General features: G+C 43.6%; 1 protein-coding gene across 1 annotated transcript; it reads left to right on the forward strand.

Moving 5' to 3' along the window:
* The first annotated feature begins 6,958 nt into the window (after positions 1 to 6,958).
* LOC136488732 (uncharacterized) lies at positions 6,959 to 8,843 on the forward strand. The gene is made up of 7 exons (XM_066485560.1): positions 6,959 to 7,080; positions 7,168 to 7,291; positions 7,617 to 7,705; positions 7,794 to 7,857; positions 7,953 to 8,150; positions 8,240 to 8,413; positions 8,491 to 8,843. Exons 1-7 carry the CDS (start codon positions 6,959 to 6,961, stop codon positions 8,686 to 8,688), a joined length of 969 nt encoding a protein of 322 aa, XP_066341657.1. The 3' UTR covers positions 8,689 to 8,843.
* Positions 8,844 to 15,292: the final 6,449 nt, after the last annotated feature.

Genomic DNA, 15,292 nt, shown 5'->3' on the forward strand with positions numbered 1-15,292 from the left:
CACAAGCCATGAGCAATCCACTAGAGTACATTTTGGCTCTCCGTCGGGGAAAGGTCAAGAACCCCTCACAATCACCACGATCGGAACCAGAGATAATCACCAACCTCCACTCGACAATCCTCACTGCTCGAAGCCGTCTAGGTGGCGGCAACCACCAAGAGTAACAAGCGAATCCTGCAGCGAAACACGAACATCAAGTGCCTCTAGATGCAAACACTCAAGCAATGCACTTGGATTCACTCCCAATCTCATAAAGATGATGAATCTATGATGGAGATGAGTGGGAGGGCTTTGGCTAAGCTCACAAGGTTGCTATGTCAAAGCAAATTGCCAAGAGAATGAGCTCGAGCCGGCCATGGGGCTTAAATAGAAGCCCCCATGAAATAGAGCCATTGTACCCCTTCACTGGGCACAACACGGGGTGATAGGATGCTCCGGTCAGATCGACCGGATGCAGGACCCCAGCGTCCGGTCGCCCGATGCTTGCCACGTGTCATTGTCTTCAAACGTTGATCGCCCGATTTCAACGGCCATCAGTACATTTAAGTAGTGACCGGATGCGCTGCTCAAAGTGATCGGACACACCAATCACCAGCGTATGGTCATTTCCAGTATGGTACCAGAAGCAAAAAATCACGACCAGACGTGTCCAATCATGCCCGACCGGACTCACCCAGTGTCCGGTCACTCAACATGTCCTCTGTGCGTTGCCACGTCAGTGGGACCGGACGCACCCACTTAGCGTCCGGTCACGAAGTGACCCAGCGTCCGGTCAAAGACTGACGCCAGCGTCTTCATAGCTTCTACTGACCGGACACGCCGGTCCAGTTGAGGCCAGCGTCCTGTCCACTCTGTGAGACCCTGTCTTTTCTATATAGGGCGACGGTTGCACCATCGAACTGTCTGCACTCTACGGGCAGACACTCCATCGGTGAAGTTCCTAGCCCTTGCTCAAATGTGCCAACCACCAAGTGTATCACCTTGTGCGCATGTGTTAGCATATTTTCACAAACATTTTCAAGGGTGTTAGCACTCCACAAGATCCTAAATGCATATGCAATGAGTTAAAGCATCTAGTGGCACTTTGATAACTGCATTTTGATATGAGTCTCACCCCTCTTAATAGTACGGCTATCGATCCTAAATGTGATCACACTCACTAAGTGTCTTGATCACCAAAACAAAATGGCTCCTACCATTTATACCTTTGCCTTGAGCCTTTTGTTTTTCTCTTTCTTCTTTTCAAGTCCAAGCACTTGATCATCACCATGGCATCACCATCATCATGTCATGATCTTCATTTGCTTCACCACTTGGAATGTGCTACCTATCTTATGATCACTTGATAAACTAGGTTAGCACTTAGGGTTTCATCAATTCACCAAAACCAAACTAGAGCTTTCACCAGGTTAACTTTGAGGAATTGAAGAAAAGATTGACTACAACACCAGTGTTGGTTTTGCCGGATTTGAGCAAGAACTTTTCTATCTATTGTGATGCATCTCGTCAAGGTCTCGGATGTGTTCTTATGCAAGAAGGAAGAGTAGTGGCCTATGTGTCCCAACAATTGAGAAAGCATGAGCTAAACTATCCTACTCATGATTTGGAGTTAGCAGCAGTGGTTCATGCTTTGAAAATATGGAGACACTATCTTATTTGGCATAAGAGTGATATCTACACTGATCACAAAAGTTTGAAGTACATATTCACCCAGATAGATCTGAACTTGAGGCAGCGTTGATGGTTAGAGTTGATTAAAGATTATGATCTAGAGGTACACTATCATCCTGGAAAGGCGAATGTTGTTGCCAATGCTCTTAGCAGGAAGAGTTATGCCAAGGAGGTGCAAGTGGCAGTTTTGTCAAGTGGGTTGTGTGTTGAATTTGAGCAACTGAACTTGGGCTTTATCACTAATGCAGTGGAGTTGGTGATCGAACCCACACTGGAGCAAGAAATATGTAAGGGCCAGTTACATGATGCGAAGTTGAAAGAGATAGCAGAAAACATAGTGATTGGCAAGGCACCAGGTTTTCGTATGGATGATAATGGAACTCTGTGGTTTGGAAAAAGACTATGTGTACATGAGATTAAGGCTATACAAGATGAAATTCTTTGTGAGGCACAAGAGTCTGCTTACTTTATTCACCCCGAGAGTACCAAGATGTACTTGGATCTAAAAGAGAAGTATTGGTGGTATGGACTTAAGAGGGATGTGGCTGAATATGTTGCTATATGTGATACCTGTAAAAGGGTCAAAGCTGAACATCAAAGACCTACAGGATTATTACAACCAATGAAGATACCTGAGTGGAAGTGGGAAAAAGTTGGTATGGATTTCATTGTTGGGTTACCACGCACTCAGAGAGGTTATGATTCAATTTGGGTGATAGTGGATCGGTTAACTAAAGTTGCTCACTTCTTACCGGTCAAGACTACCTATATTGGACCCCAATTGGCAGCATTATATGGAAAGAATATTATGTTTGTATGGTGTTCCAAAGAAGATCGTGTCTAACAGAGTTGGGAACAAGGTTGAATTTTAGTACAGCGTATCACCCTCAGACCGATGGGCAAACTGAGAGGATTAATTAGATTTTAGAGGACATGTTAAGAGCTTGTGCGTTGTAGTACGGTACAAGTTGGGACAAGAGCTTGCCATATGCAGAGTTTTCATATAACAATAGTTATTAGAAGAGTCTCAAGATGGCACCTTTCGAGGCTTTGTATGGACGAAAGTGTAGAACCCCGTTGTTTTGGAATCAAACGGGAGAAACTCAAGTGTTTGGACCGGATGTTTTAAGAGACGCAGAAGTCCAAGTAAGGATGATTAGGGATAACGTGAGAGTGGCACAATCTCGATAGAAGAGTTATGCTGACACTCGGAGAAGGGAATTGGTTTTTGAAATAGGGGATTATGTTTACCTAAAAGTATCACCTATGAGAAGTGTGAGAATGTTTATCATGAAAGGAAAGTTAGCACCAAGGTATATTGGGCCTTTCAAGATTTTAGAGAGACGTGGTGAAGTAGCTTATCAGTTGGAATTGCCTTAGAGTTTGTCAGGTGTACATGATGTGTTCCATGTGTCTCAATTAAAGAAGTGTCTGCGTGTACCCAAGGAGCAGATACCGTTAGAGGAACTTATAGTTAAGGAAGATCTTACATATGAGGAATTTCCGCTAAAGATTTTGGAGACGGCAGAAAGGGTTACAAGGAGCCGAGTTATAAAGATGTGTAAGGTTCAGTGGAATCGGTATACAAAAGATGAAGCTACTTGGGAAAGAGAAGAGGATCTGAGGAAAACATACCCGTAGCTTTTTGAGTAAGCATCGTCCGAATCTCGAGGACGAGATTCATTTTAAGGGGGGTAGAATTGTAACACCATAAAATTTGCATAATTTTAAAAATAGGAGAAATGATTTAATTATGCCTTTTGTGAGCATTTAAATTTAGAAAAATAATAACTTTGTTAAAAATAAAATCAAATATAGGTCTACATACATGTATGTGCATACATGCTGCTGCATATTTTATTTGTGATGCTTTGGTTTGATTGAAATTTGCAAAAGAATTTGAATTTGAGTTTAAATTTGATTTAAAAATATGTTAAGAAAATAGGAAAGGAGTTTTATTTTTCCCTCTCTTCCTCCCTTGATTTTGGCCCGAGAAGCCCAGCTCCAGCCCGACTCCTGCTCCCACCGTAGCCCAGCTTGGCCTGCTTTCCGCCGCGCCTCCGCTTTCTTCCTCGCTCGACCCAGCAGCCAGCCGACGGCCCACGTAGCCGCGCCCGTGCTCTCCTCCCTCGCCTGTCTCGCTGATGCATCGGGCCCGCTCGTCAGATGCGTCCCCTTCCTTCCTCTCATGTTCGCGTCGAAGTATGCATCGTGTCGCCGAGTCTGCCTCTTCTACGCCACGTCCTGGTGTGACCCGCATGCCAAAGCCAGCCATAAATAGCGGCCCTTGCGCACGCTGCCTCCTCCTAATCCTAGAGCAAGCCGCCGCCCTCACTTGAGCCGCAACAAAGCCATAGCCCTAGCTCCGCCGCCGCCATCGAGTTGAGCAGTCGCCGCATGTCGTCGGTCCATCCCTGTCCTTGTTTTCGGTCTTGGTGAGTTCGCCTTGATCTCCTCTCTCTTCCCATGCCCTCGTTTTGCTCTGTGATGGTCCGTAGGCCCTAATCCGCGAACGCCGACGAGCTCCTCACCGCCGTCCATGGAGGTCCGCCATGCAGGCTCTGTTCCAGCAATCGCGCTCTCTCTCTCCCTCTCCTAATCTGATCTCTACCCTCCGGTTAAGATCCGACGGCCCAGATTCAAAGATACCCCTTCGCCTGTCGTTTTGTAAAAAGACCCTTATAATTATTTGGATCTCAACTCGCCGTCCTTGCATTTAATCTAAAGAACTCCTGTATTTCTTCGTTTTTATGCTGCAGTCCCTGGTTCGGTTTAAAATCCGATTTTATTAATTTAAATTCTAAAATCAAGTTTCAGTTATTTACAGAAGTGCTACTGATCTTGTTTTAGCCCTAAAATCTTCGTTTTAACTCCGATTTGATCCGTTCAAATTGAGTTAGGTTCATAATTGAGTAATCTACATGTTCATAATACTATTAAGCATGTTTTCAACTTTTAAAATTCAAGGTTAGATTTAATCTATTATTTTAATAAAAGAAATCTTGTTTAATTCATAACTTCTTTGTTTTAGCTCTAATTTTTGTGATCTTCGCGTCTGTGTGTTCGTAGTGAGACGTAGATTTGTTTTACAAACTTTTCATCTTGATTTTATGCTATTGGTGTACTGTTCTAATCTATAGCCTTTGTTTGCTTTACATGATTGCTTCTAGATGCTTGTATGTTGCTGTGGTTATCGAGTATAGACGGTGATCAAGAGTACTACTTTGACGAGCAGGAACAGCAGGAGCACTTTGTTCAAGGCAAGTATAGCATGGGATTATCCTTGTTTCCTATCAACTTCAATACATTTAATTCATGTTACATGTGTCACCTTGATAGGGAGTCCCTAGAATTGAACTTATACCTTGTCTCCTATGGGATATGCATTGGGTAGCTTTGCTTGTGCTCAATTAAAGACCATGATCTTGTAATCAGACTAATGGTATATGTAATAAACGTTAAAACATGACTTTTTAGCAACATGGAAACAGGGGGCTGGAGTGTTTAGCTACTTTCTAAATGCTATAGATTCCTCTCCCTAAGGACGTATCTGTAAGTGATCATCCGGGACTTACAGTACAGCTGTGATGGTGACATGGCTCTGGCTTTAGCTCAGTACAAGGACCTTTCCTAGCTTGTTAGAGGTTACCTTTGTGGCGCAAAAGGGGTGTGTTTCGGGTTGGATATAGTGATGTCTCTATCCGTCAGTGTATAGGCTGCGTGTCATTGTGCCTGTCGGAAGGGGAGCCCTACATTCGCAGGGCATAGAAACCTAGCGGCCCTAACTTATTAGACGAACCTATGAAAGGCTTCATAGTGACCCCTGCCTGCTCACCTTGGAAGTGTTTTGGGAGTAATTAATCCGGGCATATGGGTATCACGACTCACAGTGAAAGTGTACAACCTCTGCAGAGTGTAAAACTAGTATATCAGCCGTGCTCACGGTCACGAGCGGCCTTAGAACATTTATGGAATAGATGATCACTAAGAATTATCCGTTTATGCTATTCATTATTCATGTTTACATTGATCATGTGTTTTACTTTGGGATTGAAACAACTTGTTGCTACTCTTATGCTAAAATTGTGGCAATTAAAAGTTGAATGCTGTTAAACCTGTGTCAAGCCTTTGGAGCCTCATGAACCCCATGTTACACGTGTTGAGTACGACACGTACTTACGCTTGTTTATTTTCATTATTTGGATAAAAATCTCGGATGGGTAACAGATGGCTATGATAATGACGACTTTCCTGAGGATTACTAGACTTGTGGTCAACCAGTTGACGTCCCTGTGATATGGAGCTTCCACGAGAGATTTTTCTTTAAACTTTCGCTACATTTATGTGAAGACTATGTCTTATTATTCGTGATGTAATAAACACTTGTGAATAGTACTATCTATAATTTGTCGGCTTATGTGTGTGACTGATCTCTGGGCGCACATAAGATTTTGCATCCCATTTTATCCTTAAAATCGGGTGTGACAGGTTCAAAGTTTGATCACGGTTAGGCATGAAAATATAGTATGTTTTTTGGGTTATTGTTCTTTTACAGAAGAACGCGTATTTATATCTGAAGGAAGAACAATTATGGCCGATATACGGGAAAGATTGCTCTGTTTTGAGTACATAAGCAATGGAAGCCTTGAGAACTATCTTACAGGTATGACCTTTTTTTTACATGATATCACTAGCTCTCCAATCCACATTAGAAGACAACAGTGCAAATAAACAGCAATCTAACAGAGTGCTTCCACCCAAAAGTATGCCGAACAACAAACTAAACTGGATCATCAATAGTGAAAACTAAATTAAAGAGCACAACAGAGAAATAATCTGATCAAGAGTCAAATTACCTAATCATGACCACTTCCTGAATTTTAAAACAAATTTGTAAATACTCAAGTAAACGCTACCAATGTTCTTCTATTCATTTGCTTGCATACAGTCCAGTGACCAAAGCATACAACTACCTTTTCATATGATCTGGTTACTTTCTTTATCGCACCATCTTCACTACATGTAATCCTAAATTTTAAATTGCATTTGATGAATAATCTTGGACAGTCTGTACAGATAAAAAAGGCCAACATTTTGTTCAATGCACACTTGCACATACACTGGGCACACTATTATTTTGTGATTTCCAGCTTCTAAAACACTCTTGATTCTTCATATACTTTTGAAGATGAATTGAGGGGACTTGAATGGCATACTCGTTATGAAATTATTGTGGGGGATCTGCAAGGGTTTGCTCTATCTTCACAAGGACAAGGATATCGTCCACATGGATCTCAAACCAGCCAATATACTACTAGATGATCTCATGGTGCCCAAAATTACAGATTTTGGTCTATCTAGACTTGACAACAATTCACAAGCAGCGACCACATCACGTCTTTTTTCACCGTAAGTTACTAATCATACATTATTGTTCCTGGCACTTGTTTTCTTACAATGTCATAGCGTGTTGATATGTGTGTTCTTATCATGCAGAGTATATTGTGCTCCAGAATACTTTCTCGAAGGCAAATCGTCCAGCAAGTCACATATATATAGTTTGGGAGTACTGGTCATAGAGCTGGTGACAGGAAGTAAAAAGGAGCCTGATCTTACTAAAGTAAGAATTGTGATTATGTTGCTGTTGCATGGACATGCATGCCCTCTTTTCATCATGACGCTAATATTAAAAACCTATAATGAAATTAGTTGTGCTGGTTATTTCACTGGTAAGATCAATCTAGAATGGAAGTAGCACTTACGTTTCATTAGGGTAGGGATATTTCCAATATACAAAAAACAATAAAAGTTACTGTTTGATACTTTCCTTTCTTATATAATTGTCTACTTGTTGTGAGTCTTTTTTTCTGTAGTTTTATTTATTTATTTTCAAAACAACTACTCTGTTACACTTCATAAATTGATTGTGCATCATTTCATACAAGGATCACACAGGAATTCCACTAGAACTTTATAGGTCGTTTACTGGAAACAGTACAATTCTCAGTTGCAAGGAATTCTCAGCTGCACCTCGGTAAGGTACGGCTGCACCTCGGTACCCCGGCATTGTGCAACTGTCCGAAGAGCCGGTGGTGCAGGGAGCCGGCCTCCAACTGGGACAGGTACGCGCTGGTCACGGATGACACTTACCGCAACAAGCAGGAGCGGGTATTGGCGGAGTTTTGGGTAAGTTTCTCTCGCACAACATTGCTTAATACATCTCATTCATTGGTTAAATGTTTTATTGAAATAATGAATGGATACATCGGTTTTGTATGCAGAAAATTTTCAAGGCCGAAGAAGGACTTGAGGCCCAGGCGGATCGGGCGGCTACCGCAGCTTGTAGGAAGTACGTCACCGAGATGCACCACCATGGGCGCGTCCAAGCTCACATAGACTACTACAGGTCGGTACTTAAGCAGTCCCTCCCCAAGCCTCAAGCAAGACTGATTACGCTGACCCGGGACCAGTACCTTGAGGTAGGCGAATAACATTCATAATGATTCGTTTTGATATTAAGTAGGTTCAATTTCATCTTCTTATATGTCAAATACTCGATGACTTGTAGGTGATTCCCTGGTGGTGCCGATCGTATCCCGAGTGCTGGGCCATGATCGTGGACAAGTGGTTATCACAGGACTTTGTTGACACGCACGAGAGGCAGCGGGAACAGCGTCTGATGAGGCAAGGTCCAACTCACCATCAAGGCAGCCGCAGCCTCCCTGGATACAAACAAGCATACGTAAGTGATTTCTTTCATTTATTTTGATGCTCAATTCTGCTTGATTTCTCACCATCTTCCCGTCTTTCTCGCAGGAGGCTGCGCACCCAGGCGAGGAGGTCTCGGAGTTCTCTGCGTGGGCTATGTCCCACATGGGCAGGGCGTCGTCCTCTGTCTCCTTCGACCCGGCTGCCCCGCCCCAGGTGTACTCCGACCCGAACGTGTACACTAAAGTCCAAGAGTACACGTCCTCAGGTAAGGGAGATCTATGGGGAAGATTACAATGTGCGCACTGAGCCCATTGATGCAGAGACGATCATGAGGCTCGGAGGAGGCAAGAAGCACGGGCGGCTGTGGATTGCAGACGGCGCCATCGACTCCACCACTGTTCCCTCCCTCGACGCTATCCGAGCACAGAGCACGAGCTCCAGCCAGCCCATACGCACACGGCCTTCTCCAGCACTGCAGTAGGTCCATGCACTCCAGGTAATTCCTGTTTTACTCGTCGTACGTTGATATTTACACACCTAAATTAGATTTGCATTACTGATACATTGGAGTGAAATATTGCAAGCCGAGCTGCAAGAAACAAAAAGGCAAAGTCAAGAGCAGAACGCGGAACTGACCGCACAGCTGCAGGCCCAGCAGGTCGCGTTCGAGGCCGCGCAGAAGCAGATAGCGGAGATGATGGTGATCATGCAAAGTCTTGGGCAAGCATCGGGTGTACCTGTGCAGTTTTCAGCTCCTCCACCTCCTACTCCTGCAGCTACTCCTGTAAGTATGAAAGTTCACTTTTCGCTTGTGCTTTGCATGTATGTCGGCCTTCGTGCCGTTGTGGATGTCGGCGTTCGTGCCGTTGTGGATGTCGGCGTTCGTGCCGTTGTTTCTTGCAGGTTTTGGAAACCTCCCCGTGCAGGGGAGGTGCTGCCGAAATTTTCAATTGAGTCTAATATTTTTGTATTCCTAGATTACTAGATGCAATCTCTAAGTTCCAAAACTGTTTTCCCGGATTACTCACACATGCAATCTCTGCTCCTTTGTGCAGCCTCCGTCCGCGGGTTCCAATCCCAGTAGTGCGTCACCGGGTGATCCCGCCTTTCCTTCACCACCGTCTCATAGGCTACCTTGATGAGGACTAGTGCTAGGTGATGTGATTGGACTTTATTGTAATATTTGTGGTTTATGGTTCTGACTTGTGCTTGGATTTCATGAACTTGTCGTAATAAACATGTGAATGATGATGAACATGTGACTTGTCGTTGTAATATATTGTGATTTGTGGTTCACAATTATGGTTGTGATATATTGTGAGAAAATGGGTTCTGTGTGATATATATCTGTGATGGTTGATATATATATGTATATATATGAAATGCTTGTGTCGATGGAATGCTAAAAACAAAAAAAATTTAAATTTCTGCCTCTTTGCCGAGGGCAATGACCAAGGCCCTCGGCAAAGAAGGGTCCTTTGCCAAGGGCCGTCCCATTGCCCTCCGCAAAGATTCATTGGAAAAATTCTGGAACATTTCTTTGCCGAGGGCCCCCGGAGACGGCCCTCGGCAAAGACTACGTCCCAGGCGCCGGCGCCGTGACGGCTGGTTTTCTTTGCCGAGTGCCGGTCCAGCCCTCGGCAAAGGCTTTGCCGAGTGCCCGATAAAGGGCCCTCGGCAAAGACCCTCTTCGCCGACTCAAAATTCCCCGAGAGCTCTTTGCCGAGGGCCGCCCTCGGCAAAGCCTTTGCCGAGGGCCTCAGGCCCTCGGCAAAGAGGCCGTCTCCAGTAGTGACTGATCAGTCTATTTTTCTTGTGTATGTGGTTTATTTATTCATACTGCATAGTCCCAGTTCGGATTTCTTCTAAAAGATACTGTAAATGTTTTTATATTATAGAGAAGGTTGGACCAGTGAATTGGTGTTGTAATTTTCTATTGCTATCCTGTATTGTAGTTTTGTGGTGTATCTTGCTATGTCATCCTTTTTTTTCTGGTTGTTTGTGTGTACATTCGTTTTGACTGGTTTTCGCTGTGATATATACAATCCTATTGGTAGTTGTATTTCTACATTCCTTCATATTGATCTGGGTTCCTACAGTTTTTGATGGGCCGCTGATTGCTGGCAGGCATCCTATTACATGGTACTACAATAGCATACAACTGTACAAATGATTCTGATGCTAACCCATGGAATGCACTTGAAATCAATTTTAAGCATGCTAAAAAAGGAAAATAATAGGGTGACCAGGGTAAAGCATCTAGGCCCCTAGTTGGGTTTCGGTGATTAATGACAATACAAGATTACTATGACTTACGTGTGTTTTGCAGAGGCAATTAAGTTAGGTCATGGTAATGGAGATCGATTGGGCAATCATGGATGTCATGCCCCTACGATGGAAATCGTTTCGGTTTTCAAAGGATGGACGACAAGGTTAAGGATGACTAGTTCTAAGTGTCGATTGGAGTTGGAGAGACACTTAGAGTAGTTTAGGACTTTCTTTTTCCTTTGGCCGTACTATTAAGGGGGGTATGGACGGGTAGCTTGACCTAGGTGAGTCTAGTGAGTTAGGTGTGATGCACACTTGCTAAGTCTAGCGCTAGGTAGCTCCAAAATAGCCCTTAGATCCAATGGAGCAAACTTCATTCACATATGATCGAGAGTTGGAAGTGAATAGAGTGTCAAATATTGACCGAACGCTGGCTCCGGTGCGACTGGACGTTGGCCGCAGGGTCCGGTCAGTTCATTTGACTAAGGAGAAAACGTCTGGTGTGACCGGACGCTGAGAGGTCAAGTGACCGAACGCTGAGGGCCAGCGTTCGGTCGACTCCAGTAAGGTTCCAGAGAAGAATGTTTGTGACCGGACGCGTCCGGTCAGTACTGACTGGACCCTGGGGGTTCAGCGTTCGGTCAAGTACAGTAAGGTTCCAGTGAAGGAAAAAATGCGACCGGACGCATCCGGTTAGTGCCGATCGGACCCTGCCCAGCGTCCGGTCAACACTTAACACTGGTGTGCGGTTTAAACTGACTGGAGCGTCCGGTCAACATGACCGGAGCGTCCGGTCACCCCGCAGAGGCACATAATAGTTCGTTTTTCAGCCGGTGTTATAAATACCACCTCCACTCGTGTGTGGGGTTACTTTTGCTCATTCCAATAGCTGAGAAACACGTTTGTGAGTGCCAAGAAGAGCAAGGTCCTAGTGAGGTGATTGAGATTTGAGAATCCAAAAGAGAAGCCTCATTAGTGAAGCAAGAGTAGCAAAGTGTGCATCCACCGTTCTCATTAGGCTTGTCGTGGTCAAGTGAGAGTTCGTGCTTGTTACTCTTGGTGATCGCCATCACCTAGATGGCTTGGTGGTGATTGGGAGCTTGGTGATCATCCGGCGGAGCTTGTGGATGACCCAACTCAAGTTATGAGCGGTTGTGGGTGATTCACCGCGACGGAGTGTCGAATAATCAACCCGTAGAGAGCACTTGATCCTTGCGCGGATCAAGGAGGAGCTACACCCTTGCGCGGGTGCTCCAACGAGGACTAGTGGGGAGTGGCGACTCTCCGATACCTCGGCAAAATATCGCCGCGTTTCTCTCTATATATATTACTTTGAGCATTTACTTTGAGCAATTCAATACTTGTCTTTACATTCATAGAATTGCCATGCTAGAGTAAGTTTGGAACATAGGTTGCAAGTTCTTTTATGCGTTAGATTAATAGAAACACTTTTCTAGGCACAAGGGGTTAATTGGGCTAACCATAGGATTTAATTATTGCAAGAAAATTTAGAATTAGCCCAATTCACCCCCCCTCTTGGGCATTTTGATCCTTTCAATTGGTATCGGAGCCTCGTGCTCACGTTTTTAAGCTTAACCGCTTAGAGCAAGATGTCTCACGGGGATGGACCTCCTCCTATCTTTGAGGGAGATGACTTTCCATATTGGAAAATTTGCATGGAGGCGTACTTAGAAGCTCTAGATGTTGGCATACTTAGAGCCGCCTCACAAGGCTTCCCAAAACCTCGAGATGCTACTCATCTCCAAGGCGATGAGGTGAACTATGAAAAATGGAATGCAAAGGCTCGCAACACCATCTTTAGAGGCCTTTGCAAAGATGTGTTAAACCGCGTAAGGAACCACAAAGACGCCCATGCACTATGGTCGGACGTTTGTGCGCTCCATGAGGGAACAAAGAGTGAGCATGAGGAACACTATCATCTTGTCATTAAAAAGCTAAATTCATTTGAGATGCTTCCCAAAGAATGTGCTAATGAGATGTATTCACGTTTGAATATTCTTGTAGAGGAAGTCAATGGGCGTGGACTTATTCAAATGTCACCATCCGACGTTGTAAGAAAGATCTTGAGTGTCCTCCCCATTGACAAATATGGGCATATTGTGACCGTGCTTCATCAAGGTGATCTTTCCACCGCTACACCGACAAAAATCTTGGGAAAGATCAATGCTCATGAGATGTACATGCACATCACGCCACAAGATGGCTCATCCTCTACCAAGAAGAAAGAGAAAGACTTAGCATTCAAAGCTAGCCAAGAGAAGGGCAAAGCAAGACTTGAGTATGAGAGCTCAAGTGATGATGAACTTGATGATGTAAGTCTTGCTCTCATGGTGAGAAAGACTACCAAGATGCTTAAGAAGCTTAACAAGAGTGGCATCAAGTTCGATGGCAAGAAGAAGTTCTTCACCAACTCTAGAAGGAAGCCAATCTCCGAAATGGATTGCTTCAATTGTGGAGAGCTTGGTCATCTAGCACATCAATGCACCAAGCCCAAGAAAAACAAGTTCAAGGGCAAGAAAGATAACTCAAGCAATGAAGATGAAGATGAAAAGAAGAAGAACAAGCCATACAAGAAGAGAGATGGCAAGAAGAAGGACTTCCACAAGAAGAAGAAGAAGAGTGGAAAGGCCTACATTGTCAGGTGATTGGCTCACGGACATTGATTCATCTAGTGGATCATCCTATGATGATAGTGACAATGAGAAGGTGGCCGCCATTGTTATTGATTCTTCATCATCTTCATCGTCATCACCGCCATCATTCTCTACACACCTATGCCTTATGGCCAAGGGTGAACGCAAGGTATCAAACAATGATGATAGTAGCGATGATGAGCATGCTAGTGATGATGATAGTGATAGTGATGATGAATATGAATCACCTACTTATGATGAACTTGCTAAATTGCTAAAACAATACACTAAGATCATCATAAAGGCTAGAGCTAAAAATGAAAAGCTAGATGCTAAAAATGATTCTCTCTTTGCCAAATGTGATGTAGTAGAAAAGGCTAATGTTGAGCTTAAAGAAGCAAATGATGCCATGTCATCAAAACTCAAGGAGCTAAAATCTTCTAAGAAAGGGCTTAAAGATAAACATGATAAACTTGAGAAGATACACAATGAGCTCATCACTAGCCACAACAAAATAAAAGAAGATTACACAACTATAAAGATCAATCATGATAATCTTCTTATTGCTCAAGAATATTTATCCAATGAGACACATGATGCTACTAATGATGTTGTTAAGATTGATATAGCTACATCATGTGATGACTTGATCTTTGAGAGCATTGAGCAAAGTTCTAGTAGCAAGGGCAAGCAAGTGGTTGAGGCCGATGACTATGATGAGTTTGTCAAGCTCAAGAATGACAATGAGAAGCTCAAGAAAGATCTTGAAGAGATCAAAAGCCACAACACCATTGTGCTAGAAACCCTTGATCATGATGAAGAGTTGATCCTTGAGAATGAGAAGCTCAAAGAAGAGAACAAGAAGCTCAAGGAAGAGAAGAACAATGATGCTCTCAAGGAAGAAAACAAGAAGCTCAAATTGGAGAAAGAGCATCTTAAGATTGGATTGAGCAAGTTCACTAGAGGCAAGCATCTACAAAGTGAGCTACTTATGAACACCAGTCATGAAGATGGATAGAAGTGGCATTGGATACTTGGCCAACCAAGAGAAGAAGGCTCAAGCTCAACAACACAACAAGCCAAAGCCAAAGAGATGCTTTGAGTGTGGACAAGAAGGTCACTTTGCTCATGAGTGCCAAACTCCTCCACCACAACCCTTGCCCAAGCATGCTAGACCTTTTGCCTTCAATGCTCACTACATGCTTAGAAAGAATTCTAGTGGAAAGATGAAAGTGATGTTCTTAGGACCTCCTAACAAGAATAGGCCTAAGAAAATTTGGGTAGCAAAGTCACTTGTTGAGAAGGTGAAGGGCCCTCAACAAGTTTGGGTTCCTAAAGCTTGAATCTCTTGTGTGTAGGTGAACTACAAGACCGGTGGAAGTCATTGGGTTATTGATAGTGGTTGCACACAACATATGACCGGTGATCCTCGTATGTTCACCTCACTTGATGAAGAAGTAGATGGACAAGAGAGAATTACATTTGGAGATAACTCAAAGGGCAAGGTTAAAGGATTGGGCAAAGTGGCAATATCAAATGATCATTCCATCTCCAATGTGCTATATGTTGCTTCATTAAGCTTCAACTTGTTATCCATTGGACAATTGTGTGATCTTGGCTTCCAATGCTTGTTCACTGAGAAGGAGGTTGTTGTATCCAAGGTGGATGATAATCAAGTGATATTCAAAGGATTTAGATACAACAACTTATATCTAGTGGACTTCACCTCCGAAGATGCAAACTTGAAGACTTGCATATTCACCAAAACAACAATTGGGTGGTTATGGCATAGAAGACTTGCTCATGTTGGGATGAGCTCACTCAAGAAGCTTATGAAGAATGATTTGGTGAGAGGGTTGAAGGATGTGAAGTTTGAAAAGGACAAGCTTTGTAGTGCATGTCAAGCCGGCAAGCAAGTTGCAAATACCCATCCAACAAAAGCTTTTATGTCAACCACAAGAGTGCTAGAACTCCTACACATGGATTTA

The sequence above is a fragment of the Miscanthus floridulus genome, chromosome 10 (genome assembly GCF_019320115.1).
Source record: "Miscanthus floridulus cultivar M001 chromosome 10, ASM1932011v1, whole genome shotgun sequence".
NCBI lineage: Eukaryota > Viridiplantae > Streptophyta > Magnoliopsida > Poales > Poaceae > Miscanthus > Miscanthus floridulus.

Bases quoted from the DNA above. Each gene is read 5' to 3' on its own strand.
- LOC136488732 (XM_066485560.1), top strand. From the start codon at position 6,959: ATGGATCTCAAACCAGCCAATATACTACTAGATGATCTCATGGTGCCC. The intron at 7,706-7,793 runs GTAAGGTACGGC...CAACTGGGACAG, and splicing joins GAATTCTCAGCTGCACCTCG to GTACGCGCTGGTCACGGATG. The intron at 8,414-8,490 runs GTAAGTGATTTC...TTCTCGCAGGAG, and splicing joins CTGGATACAAACAAGCATAC to GCTGCGCACCCAGGCGAGGA.